Raw genomic sequence first — 13,015 nt, forward strand, 5'->3', positions numbered from 1 at the left:
GATACGATATATCGTATCGAAAACGTTGTATCGTATATCGTATCGAAAATATCGATATGAAAGAATTTCATATCGTTATCGTATCGAAAGTTTTGATATATCGAACTTTCGATATAAAAAAATTTCATATCGTTATCGTATCGATATTTCGATATATCGTATCGAAATTCGATATATCGTTAAATATCGATATGTATCGATATATATCGAAAATAAAATATCGATATATATCGAAAATATCGATATATCGAAAATTTTCGATATAAAACGATATATCGCGATATAAGGAAATTCATATCGTTATCGTATCGAAAATTACGATATATCGAAAATTCGATAATTTTTCGATATTTTTCAATACGATACGAGCGATATATCATTTTTTCGATATTTTTTCCCAGCCCTAATCATTTGTACATGTGGATGAATAATAAGCTGCCATGTGGCAATAAAAAAAATGCTCAAGTGTAAAAATCTCGGCTAGCAATATACAACACTGTATACAACAATTTTTTCTCGGCCAGCAATATCCAATCCGCTATACAGCAATCTATAGATTGTGGTGTAGCGTTTATAATATTGCTGGATATGTGGTGTCACGGTGTTACTTTAAGATGTGACGTTATTTTAACACAAACATGCTAGGTAATCCTTATAGAACTTTACGTAATTAACAATAATTATGTCTCGATTTATCTACAATATTTCCTTACAATAAGGAATATCTCTCTCTATGTATAATAAGATTGACCGCCCATATGAATCCTCATACTTTCTTTTATACAATTTAAATGATTCGTGGTTCTAATAATAATTATTTAAGTGATACTATTATTTTAGGCATTATTACATTCCAATATTTCTTGCAAACTTTTTGCAAATTTTGGAACACTATCAAGCAATTTAACTAAAAAGTATGTCATATAAGTATATAATTCGGTATCAAAAGAATGTTTAGAGACATAATTAGCAATGATTTGATTATTTCCGTGGAAACAAACAAGCTCATGAGTTATAATATCATGGTCATTCAATGAAGATATACTTATTCACTCATTACATTACATCATTTTCAACGAGCATTTTTAAAACGAGTCTTCTTTTAAGATGTCTAACAATATTGAACGATTAACTTAATATTATGTTATCGTATATAGTGTGGAGTAATAAAAAGGAAAGTCACATGCAAAAGAGAAGGTGAAAATGCATGTAGTATACTCACTGATGGAATCTCTGGTTGGTTGTAACCAACACCACCATGGCTTCCATAATAAACATGACTATGCGGGAATCTAGCATAACTGTTGCATAAGCCACATAATTGCTTTCATGCAAAATAGTATGATTTTGTTGTGGTCTGATAAGGGTGATTGCTTTAAACTTGAGAAACTAGAAAAAGACTGCAAAACAAAACTTCTATACTGCGATCTATTTAACTGCATCTTCCCATCCATCCCTAAATTCGGCAATTTTGCTTCCTATAGTTTTCAGTTGGAGGAACACCTTCGCTTCCGTTATATCGAAACAATGAGGTTGCTTTGTTCCCTAAAAATCTTCGCACACATCTAGCAAATAGTGCCAAATTTGTATCTCAGACCTTATTCTCATAATAATAATCATATATCCATCAATTTTTGCCATATATGTCACCTAATCTAATTCTGTTGTATATATCAGACTGGACACTATTAGAATCCTGCAAAACCGGTGTATCGGGTGTTGATGGAATCACACATTTCCACTATATATATTGAAGACCAATTAAAAATGTGCGTTCCTAAAAAGATAGTAGAGATAACGTGAAAGTAGAAACCTGAAAAAATTAAGAAATTACAGTTGCAAATTTTGAATTAGTAGGATATTAATCCAAAGATGCGGTTATGTAAGTAGGTTACATATAAGCATCTATGAATTCTTAGTATCTAGCTTAAAGTTTAAAACTTCCGAGAAAATAAAGAAAAGTGTAACATAAAAAGAAGATTGAAGTAGTATTATAGAAACGATGGATGAAGAAAGAGAGAAATAGACAATATTTTCAAGTAAAAGTATTATAATAAGGTAGTGTAAGAAATCTCTTTAAAAGGTAGGGTAAGAAATGCTTATTTGCTTAAATTTCTCTTACAGGACAAAATATGAAAACGAAATATTTCGATTTTGGCAAATTCCACTGAAGTGTCTAGAAAAAGAAATATGAGTATTGGCGAAATCAAATTGGAATGTCTGGTGTTAATTTGTGCAATAAACAAACAACTCCCCCGTTTCCTATAAAAGTTTTTATTGATTTAATACATTTTAATGCGATTATAGTATTATTTACGTATGATGATTGATGAAGCATATAATAATATACTCCATTATTTATCTCAACAATTAAGTCCACTTTCAATTTTCACACAAAATACATTTAATATTCAAAAATGTTATAACGTACAGTTTTTCTTCTATTTTACCTTTAACATTACTCTATTCATTGTAAAATAAAATTTTATCCACAACTATTAAATAAGATTATTTTGGTAAATAAACATTTTAAGATAATTGAAATCATAAGATTATGATTGGAGGCATCTCAAAAAGAAATAGTAATGGACAATATTGATGCGACGGGGAAATGTTAATTTACAAATTATTTGTGAAATATAAAGTACTACTACTATATTAATAAATATGCCTTTATCATATTATCAAATGCAACTTGATATGAATATAAACATCAACGAAAAATATGAATATCACGCATGCAACACAGAATCTATTAACACGACCAAAAATGAAAAACTAATCAACAGCAAAATAGTACTAGTAGTAATGAAACCAAACTCAAGCTTTCTTCATTTGACAGTTAATAGTGTCACACCAAAAAAGATTGGATTCACAATCATTCCCAAAGAAGTAGAAGAAACACACCCACAAAACATATGACCTCACAACAAAAAATTTTATGCATTCTTCGAATCAGTTGTAGTCGGGATGTAAAGATTTTCTTCGTGCCAAGAACCAAGCGAAGTCGTCTTCGTGTTGTGTATGGAGAAGGATCAAAATTGAACGAAAAAAAGAATTTATTGAAGCCCTGCAACATCATTAAACAGAAGCCAATATTAATTTTCCTCAAATCATACAATATAGAAAACATATCAATGCAGATGCAGAAGTATTCCACACAACGAACAGAAGCCAATCCACAAGGTACCGATAATATAGCTATCGATGCAGCAATATAATAAACATACCTAAAATAGCTATCATCCCCTTCAAAAATTTTGAGATGATAGAGCACCAAGAAATCATTAGGCAGTTTGATCATGGATCAGCTTTAGAACCAGCAGAAGGGGATGAAGCATTCATGTGATCGCAGAAAATGACAGTTTGGGTATTTCCAGAGATAAATGGTCGGATTGATTTGACAGCATCGAGGTAAGTACCTCCGACAGGGGCTTCTAGTCCATCTATAACCTGGAATTAAAAAAGCAACCATATTAAAAGAAAAAAAGGTGTTAATGCAAACAAGCGTTCGAATAGCTATAATTAAGCTAAGCTGACTGCATCCAACACTGCAAAACACACACATAAAAGAAACAAATATCTGAAATGTTCTATCAATGCTCTTCCCTAAAGGGATTAATTGGTCTTTAACGTTGATACTGAAGAAAAATGACTAAGCATGCACATGGCAAACACGAAATCAAGGAAAATATTAATGACATGGCTGATTAAATTTACCATTAATGCCAACTCGGAAATATCAACCGCCTTCAATGACAAAAGCTCTAGGAGCGTCTCTGGGGTGGCGATTATAAATTCGGGTTCAGAACTCTTTAAACTGCCACAGGTAAACATCATATGCAAAAAAAAAATAGAGTAGTTTAGAAGGACTATACACAGTCAGCAGCAAAGAAAAAGTACAGCCAAAATACATGGATATATAACACTCACAAGTTGCAAATCTTTTGAGATGGAAATATATAGTGTACAAGATGTCTATCAGTCATCTTTACCACTAATGCAGTAATGCATTAGTCTATTTACTCGAAAGACTAATGTTATAGGAGTAGACGACAAATTATAAAACTATTTAAGCATGCTCATTTCAGAAATAATGTTTACCGACTTACTAACCAGGAAATAATATGAACCGAGTTACATGTTAGAGTGAGGGACTTTTTGGGTGCTAAGCTAACCTTTCAACTTGGAGATCCATGGAAACACCCGAGTGCAAAAACAATGTACATACGCCACATTCTTCCAAAGTCTTGCAGACCTCGAGCACCTGACCATACCCAAAGAGATAAAATAAATAATTAGATTATGCTTTGAATCAAGTCGATGGAGGTAATAACATAATGCCAGTATTATTTAGAAATCAACGAAGAATCAACAACCTTGGAAGCTTTTTCTTGAGACGGCACAAGATACAAAAGGAAAGGGCTATCTGCCTCTTCCACTGAATCTGCCTCTTCCACTGAATCTGCCTCTTCCACTGAATCTGCCTCTTCCACTTCCTCTTGGTTTTCCTCTTCCTCTTCCTCTTCCTCCTTCATTGAGATTGAATCAGCAGCAGTTGATGCTATCCAAGCAATCTTCCTAGCCTTAGAATCAGCTCCATCTTTATCCAACACATCAATTCCTTTGTTGTAACACCTCCAAAAATCAAATCCCCAAGAATCAGTAAAATAAGGCATGTCATCTTCGGGGTTATACGGCTCATCTTGATACAGGGCTTCTTGAACTGAGTTAAGGCACATAGTCAAGAATTTCGATGGGCATCCTTCACCTTTGTCAGCAGCAAGCTCTTCCAAAGAATTATTGGAGCTGTCACACTTGATAATCCGCCATGTTGGCTTCCCCAAATCGATTGCAACCTCCGGTCTCACAATACCTAACGACCACCTAATCAATTCTTTCAGTTCATTCCCCCGACTCTCGGGGTCCACAGTCTCATGTTTTTGACCCCCCTTCCATAAGCTACCCTCTTTGGTTCCCACTGTCATACTTTCTTTACAACTAAACTCCTTGTATCTATCAATCAAAGAGTGCTCCGAGACTAATGCGTAGGCCCTGTATATAAAGATTAAATCACAACAACAAACAAACAATCACTCTTATGTTTCATCATCAATCAAATAGTAATTTCACCCAAACAAATTATTGGCAAGGAACATCAACCCACTACTGCATTCCTCAAAGAATCAATCCCTTCCAAACATATCATTCAAGAATCCATATTCAAGAACACAAAATTAATCAATGGAAACATAAAAAATGCATACGGTTAAAAAGAGAATCTTGATTAGTTAATGCAGCCCACAAAATCACACAAGCGACACAATCATCAATCCCGGATAAAATTAATGGAAAAAAAGTAATATCTTTAGTTCTTGGTGTAAAGAAAAATGACCTGACAGATACGAGTGTGATTGGATTGACTGAGATTCTCAGCGGCCTCCGTTGAAGAATCCCTTCGCTTTTCTTGCTAAAAGTATGGTTTTCGCAATTGATAGCTGAAGATGAGAGGTTGATGAAGGCGGTTTTGAAAGAGTTCGTGTGATGAAAGAGTGAAACAGCAAAGATTATATAGTGTTGGCTGGGCTGGAATGGAATAATTTGTGGTTGCGAGGGCTTTTTGGTAATTAACACCACTTCATAGGTTGGGTGGGCTTGGACTTTTGGGCCAACTGGGCCTAGGGGATTAACTGAATGCTTTGACTACCTTCGATTTAGGTGCTTAGTTGGGATTTATTTACTGATTTAGTCATTATTTAGAATGTTACACATTATTTAAGAAACTGAATGCCTAGATTTACTTGGTATATATGGTAAATGAAATCTAATATGTTAGTAAAAATTTAATATGATAACGAAGATCTGAAAATAATTAAATGAAGTATAATGGTAGATGGATGAAGTATTTAATACTAAGTAAATATTTACTAAAATAGTTTTCTGAATATATAATGGTAGATGCATATAAATTATAACGGTTTATAAACTCACTGGAAAATAACTTACTACTGATTTATGTAAATAAAAATAACTTGATTAATATTTCTATTTTCAATATTTATCCTTGATTTCTCTTCTATTTTTTCTCACCAACTATGATTTTTTCTTTATCTAATTCGCAAATATTTTTTGAATAGTTTATATAAGTTCTTAAAATATGACTACATTTTAATGAATTCTATCACACTCTATCTTGCAAACCTCTGAAATAAGCTTAGTTAAATGGAGTACCATTTATTTGTATCGCAATTTTTTGGCCATTCGGCAATTTGCAATTACAATACGTTCAAATGATTTCTTGCAAATTTCGTATGCCAATCGCTTAACGTAGACAATTAGCTATTTCCTAGTCATTCAGAACAATATCGTTTAATTGAATTAAAATAGTAACAAATTAATAAACTCTTATTTTAAAATAAATGCTAGTGTTAAAATAGTTTTATACGACGATGAATATAATTCCGAAACAGTTTTCAAAGAGCTGGACCCAGTTATGCATACTGCTTAACTTGTTTTTATCATTTTATGCAATTTTTCTCCTAGGAAAAGTCTTCCTATCCAATTCATCATACATCATCATTTTATTATATACATAAAATATGCTGCAGATGATGTTTAAGCTTTTGTAACCTTGTAGCATTGACCGTGGAAAAATAAGTAAGTGTCATTTCCCCATTTCTCAGATGACTATTTATATCTATCATTAACACAACCACTTAGAAATAGAACAAAGAGAGAGAATTAATGGGAAGTGTTGCAGTAGATTCCGCCGGAATATTCCCTGAAGGTGGTGAAAATGATTCGAAGAATCTTGACGCCGGCGCCCTCTTTGTCCTTAAATCTCGAGGTTAGCAACCCCAAAATTGCTGAATTTAATTTTTTTCTCCTTTCGTAATAAAATTATATCGTGGCGTGAACAGGTTCGTGGCTGCACTGCGGGTACCACTTAACGATGGCTATAGTTTCGCCGGTGCTGCTGAGCTTGCCGTTTGCGTTCACGTTGTTGGGTTGGAGCGGCGGCGTTCTTTGCCTCACGGCGGCAGGATTGACCACTTTCTACTCCTACAACCTGCTCTCTATTGTCTTGGAGCACTTTGCGCTACTTGGAAGGCGCCATCTTCGATTTAGGGACATGGCCCACGATATTTTAGGTGCGCGTTTAATTTGGTAGAAAAGATAAATAAACAAAACATGATAAAAACACACGTTTAAGACATTTTAACTTCAAGATAGATGAGTTATCTATCATATTCATATTTTCTTTTAATCTAGATTAACGTTTATTTATTTTTGTCTTCTACATTTATTTATCGTCAAATTTAATAATTATTACTATTAATTTTTATAAATGAAATAAAAATCTATTTTTTATACATTTATTGAAGTTATAGCAAAAATTTAACAAATTAGGCTTTGATTCATTGTGTAGTTTGTGAAATTCATGACATCAACAACCAATTTTAAAGTATTATAATTAAATTGAAAACAAATAAAGGCCATTGAAATGGAAATGAGAATTGTGCCCAAATAAGTTAAATACCAAGACATTTCAACTTTTGTTTCTTTCTAATAAGTACTCCCCTAACCATTGCATTCATTCTCCTCTAGCATCATAGTATTACTAGTATCGTTGAAATTTGGTTACTCCATTTGTCATTTACTTGTGATCTATTGACTACTAGTATATATTTGGAGAATAAATATCTAAATTATTTTTTTATGTTTACTTAATTAATGCAGGCCCTGGGTGGGGCCGTTACTTTGTGGGCCCACTTCAATTGTTTATGTGCTATTTTGCTGTAATTGCGTGTACACTTCTTGGGGGGCAGAGCCTCAAGGTTAGCCTTTCTTCTTTATTCTAGCCCATTAAAACAACTTTGTGTGCTTTTATTTTTTTTGCACAACAATTAGATTTCAAATATTTTAGATAAAAATAGTTAAGTGCCATTTACTTAATAAGACACTTTACCTCTTGCAGTATATTTATGTACTATCTTCACCAAATGGAAGCATGCAACTTTATCAATTCATAGCCATATTTGGAGGGCTAACCCTAATTATGGGCCAAATGCCATCTTTTCATTCTCTAAGGCACATCAATCTTGTTTCCCTATTTCTGTGTCTTGTTTATTGTGCTTGTACCACAGGTGGTGCACTTTATATAGGTAAATGTATTTATCTTATAATACATATATGGCACTCTAAAATTTCTTGATAATATATATTGAATCATTTCATCTTGGCATAGGATATTCTTACAAAGCACCTAAAACGGATTACACGGTGACCGGGGAAGGCATAAATCGTGTTTTTGGTATCTTCAACGCTATCTCAATCATCTCCACAGCTTATGGAAATGGTATTATTCCAGAAATACAGGTAATTCATTTCCTAGTGCATGTTCTGATCTTGCATGAATGTTAAATATTTTAATAAATTTGATCATTTATTGATATATAAATAAAAAAAAATACTCATAAACTAGAGAATCTGATTTGGCATAGGCTACTATTGCTCCACCAATGGCTGGCAAAATGTTCAAAGGATTGTTGGTGTGTTATTCTGTGGTGATATCAACTTTCTTCAGTGTAGCAATTTCTGGATATTGGGCATTTGGAAATCAATCTCAACCGTCGATTCTCTCAAATTTCATTGTTGATGGAGTGCCATTGCTGCCTAAATGGTTTCTCCTCATAATCTATGTCTCCACTCTTATCCAGATCTCAGCTGTCACTTTAGTAAGATTTCCATATAAAATACTCACTAGACTAATTGATGTTTGTAATAATTAATTGGTGCAAATTGATTTATTAATGTGACATGTGAATAATATGTAGGTGTACTTGCAACCAACGAATGTTGTTATAGACCGCAAGTTTGCTGATCCTAAGAAGCCTGAATTTTCGATGCGTAACATGGTTCCACGTCTCATTTTTCGGTCATTATCGGTCGTGATTGCAGCCACGGTCGCGGCAATGCTTCCTTTCTTTGGCGATATGATGGCGTTGGCCGGTGCATTTGCTTGCATTCCTCTAGATTTCATTATGCCTATGGTTTTCTATAATGTGACATTCAAACCCTCGAGAAGGAGCTTAATTTTTTGGGTGAACACCGTTATCGCCGCCGTCTCCACCATGTTGGTCGCCGTCGGGGCGGTTGCATCCATCCGGCAGATAATTTTGGATGCCAAAACTTATAAATTGTTTGCCAACATGTAATGGACTAGAAATTAATATTGTTTCTTTTTTTTTATGTTACTTTATTTATAATAACATGAAATTAAAAAAAGTGTGTTTGTAATCATATTTATTGTACTTCTTAGAAATAGAATTTATGCTTTGAGGTGGCATAACGTAAAAATTCATTATTATTTTCAAAATAAAAATATAAAATTGCTACAAAGTCTAAAGTGTCTGTATTCACAGTGAAATTAATTGCATTCGAAAAATATAAAATTTCACTTATCATAAGATTCACACAATCACACTATAGTGTTGCACTCACTCAGTAAGTAGATGGGTCCATACACATCAAGTCTTCATGATTTGAGGGTTGGAAATACTATAAGTTCTATAATTTAAACCGTTTCTTAAACTTTTATGCATATTTTGTACTTGTGCTCTTTTATAAGTCAAATCATCACTTGTCAATTATCATTACATCCAAAACCTATCTTGGGCCTTAGATCCAATACCAATAGCTTTGAAATGGCTGAATCTGGATCAACAAATGTTCAATTGCATAGATTACATAAAACTGAATCTTATGTACTCTATATTCTTTGATTCTGTGGATTCAGCGAATACTCGTTATCGGAATAATGTCACGTAAGTTTAGTCATAAATTATAAATCATTGTCTTTCTCTTATGACAGAATTAATCTTGGTCAATTCAATATCGGATAATTTCGTATAGTTCAATCTAAACTAACCGATACCTATAAATAAATGATTGTGGTAAGTTAAAATTGAACTTAAATACATGTAAATTAGTCAAATAAATTTTATAAAATACCACGTGAGTAAAATGATTGGTAAAGTATTTCCTACTATAGAAGGTTTGAGCTTCGGTCTGAGAGTGTTTTTTAGGTAATAAGTATAATAAATTAGTTATAAAAATAAATTGAGTATTTAAATGATAAAATGATCAAATAAGTTCAAGAATAATTAGTTATTAAAATAATTGAAATAATTAAGCGTCTTCTTCTTAAGATACAAAGTTTTAAAAGTTGAAAGAATTTACGTGTAAGTTGTTACCATCTACTCAGTTGGTGTAGTCTTGTAGAAATATATATAGTTCGACTGAATGATATAAAATGAAGTATAACTTTGTCCTAAACCGTTGACCTAAATATTTGGTCATTTTTTAAGACAAAAGGATGAGGTTTATGTTTGCTAATAAGGTTTGGTGATTGGGTTTACTTGGCTCAAGGCATGAAATGGCACAAATTTACAATTTTTTGGGCATAATGAAAGTTGACTTATGTAGTGCACTAGTACTTAATGTAGCTATGCAGCCTGTTTTTACATTTTAATTGTTTGGTTAAATAAATTAAAGAATGAAATTTGAGTTATGTATGTAGTGCTTATGAAATAAAGCTATGCAGCCAGTTGTTTCATATTTAATTGTTTGGTTAAATAAATTAAAGAATTTCTTTAATTTATCTAACTCGATAATATTTTTTATACTATTAAACATATTTTTTCTTAATTATGGATAAGTCATTTATTCACCCGTCTTATAACAGAAATTTTTTTATATGCACACAAAATTGACGATTTCAAAGTCTTCATTCTTTAAGCTGGGTTATAACACTCCAAAATTGGAAAACATTTCTTAAAAGAAAAACCAACTAACAGTCACGGGTTCAATGACTAATTTAACTTTTATGACTCAATATACATCTCCACAGCACACACATTCAATTTGTTAAAAAAATATTCCCAACTTTGACCTGTTTTTAGCTTAATTTACAATAACTGCAAAATTAACTTGAATTTATATGGATTGTTCATTTTATAGAATGTCAAAAAATACACCAAATAAAAAAGATTTGGGGCTAATTTTGAAAACTAATGTTAAATTATGGGAGAAAATGATCATAGTTTTCTCTTTATGGAAGATATATATTTGGGGCATTTAACTGTGGTTGATCGTGTATAGTTTTTTATGTTAAAACGTTAGTAACATGGATATTAAATAATTGTAATATTCGTATTGCAAGCACACGAGAAAATCACCCTATAATCAATGTTGTTAGTTGTTACATTCAAATTACGAGTCAACAAAATCTGCAATTATACGATTCCAAAGTAGTACTAATGAAGATTTGAGTCCAAACTTTGGTTAAAAGAGTTCAAATGATATAGTTTCCATTGCATGATATTGAGATTGAGATAATTAGTGATCGAATGTATATGGATATTTAGTAATTTCATTCGTTATAAATTTGATAAAATTACTAAAGATTGAGATAAAATTAATAGTAACTTTTAAAGATTACAAAAGAAGTTGAAAAAAACAGTAAACATCGTAATAGATTAAATTATTAACCAAATATTATTTTAAAAGTGAAAAAAATGATGTTATGGTCAAATAAGTATCAAGATGTACACCACATAATTGAATTACCACAAGAGACGTGGGCTTAAATTCTACTAGTACTAGAAAAGTAAATCTACAAACAAAAACAGCTTTTTTTATGACAAAAAAAGCACAAAAATCAATTAATAACTATCTAAAGTAGGAACGCTTATTCCACTTTAAAAAGAAGCTTTACAAAATCTTATCATGTCGCCTTAAAAGTCAATTAAAATTTCCAATTACATATGCAACTTTTAAAAAATCATATATGAAATATTTTTTTATAATGTTGTGACATGTCTTCAACTAAGAACTCAATCATCATTACTCCAATTTAGAGTTTCATAGATAACTACAATACAATTTAACAGTAGAAGGTTTTTTCTAGGGGGCACATTGAAGGTTCTTAAAATAAGATAGACATAAATGTATAACCCCCTCAAAACATCATAATTATCATACTAAGATGGAAATTTTGGTCCCACTTTTAGTAGTAATGGGCTGATGGCTAATGAGTGACAGACTTGGTCAATCTCTTTAATTATTAGATCCACCCCTATTAAAATAGGAGTACATATCTAAAGTACTATATACATTTACCTAGTGGCAAATTAATTGTGAGCGTATCAATAACAATTATCATTCTACTATTTAAAACACTAGCAATGCCGAAGACTTCACGTATCGATGTGTTGTATTGAAGAAAAGTGGCGTACCAATTTCATACGCCAACACGTGTTATCGCACATTAACTTTTAGCTCTCCTTTTAATTTTATATATAAATAAAAATATCAATTAACAAAGAAAACGCTTCCATTTCGTGTAAAAGATCGGAATCAAGTCAATAAACGGAGAATTAGAGATCCTTTTTAAAGATGCTCCCATTAATCTTTGAAGGCCCCTGGTTTGATTGGACCGGCGGCTTTGGGAGGCTTTTCTGATTTGAAATCAGTTGTGGGGTCAATTTGAACCGGTCACTTCAAATTGACGTGGGGGTCAAATTTGTAAATTCAAATTTCTCCGCGTGGTCTCCTATAATGATTGGGGCCACTCCGATATTCGTTTTCACCCAATATTTGCTTTTATTGTGAAAATAAAATGTAGTATAATTTTTGTAGTATAAAATGTAGTATAATTTTTTTACCCTCTAAAATTCAAATATTCATTCGTTCATATGCTATTACATTACACGCCCGTATCGCTCCAAATATTTAATTTTTGCATTTCAAATAGTATATTTATACTTAAATTTGGAAGCATTTATGATTTTTTATTCGTTTATTTGTTCTTATACCGTCTTCCGTTTTGGATTATCACGCAATAAAGTTCATACCTTTTAATCTAATTTCTCCGTTTCATAATAATAAAGTCATTTTGCCATTTTAGTACTTTCCATAGTAATAGAGTCATTTTCTTTTTTAGTAAAAGTAA

The 13,015-nt window shown here is 32.0% G+C and overlaps 2 protein-coding genes across 3 annotated transcripts; one reads left to right on the plus strand and one right to left on the minus strand.

Annotated features, from left to right (window-relative positions):
* Window positions 1–2,809: 2,809 nt before the first annotated feature.
* On the minus strand, window positions 2,810–5,530 carry LOC125212466. Its single transcript, XM_048112649.1, has 6 exons — window positions 5,396–5,530; window positions 4,380–5,055; window positions 4,179–4,267; window positions 3,721–3,820; window positions 3,231–3,453; window positions 2,810–3,070 (listed from the first exon to the last, which is right to left on the minus strand). Exons 2-5 carry the CDS (start codon window positions 4,986–4,988, stop codon window positions 3,301–3,303), a joined length of 951 nt encoding a protein of 316 aa, XP_047968606.1. The 5' UTR covers window positions 4,989–5,055; window positions 5,396–5,530; the 3' UTR covers window positions 2,810–3,070; window positions 3,231–3,300.
* Window positions 5,531–6,701: 1,171 nt separating this feature from the next.
* LOC125212569 (GABA transporter 1-like) lies at window positions 6,702–9,349 on the plus strand. Of its 2 annotated transcripts, none has more exons than XM_048112774.1 (7): window positions 6,702–6,847; window positions 6,921–7,151; window positions 7,741–7,838; window positions 7,979–8,165; window positions 8,249–8,379; window positions 8,505–8,738; window positions 8,838–9,349. In XM_048112774.1, the coding sequence occupies exons 1-7, from the start codon at window positions 6,745–6,747 to the stop codon at window positions 9,216–9,218; spliced, it is 1,365 nt and encodes a 454-aa protein (XP_047968731.1). In that variant the 5' UTR covers window positions 6,702–6,744; the 3' UTR covers window positions 9,219–9,349. The 2 variants fall into 2 exon arrangements, with proteins under 2 accessions (XP_047968731.1, XP_047968732.1); XM_048112775.1 differs by having other exon boundaries at window positions 8,505–8,702.
* Window positions 9,350–13,015: the final 3,666 nt, after the last annotated feature.

This window comes from Salvia hispanica, chromosome 3 (genome assembly GCF_023119035.1).
Source record: "Salvia hispanica cultivar TCC Black 2014 chromosome 3, UniMelb_Shisp_WGS_1.0, whole genome shotgun sequence".
NCBI classification, from domain to species: domain Eukaryota; kingdom Viridiplantae; phylum Streptophyta; class Magnoliopsida; order Lamiales; family Lamiaceae; genus Salvia; species Salvia hispanica.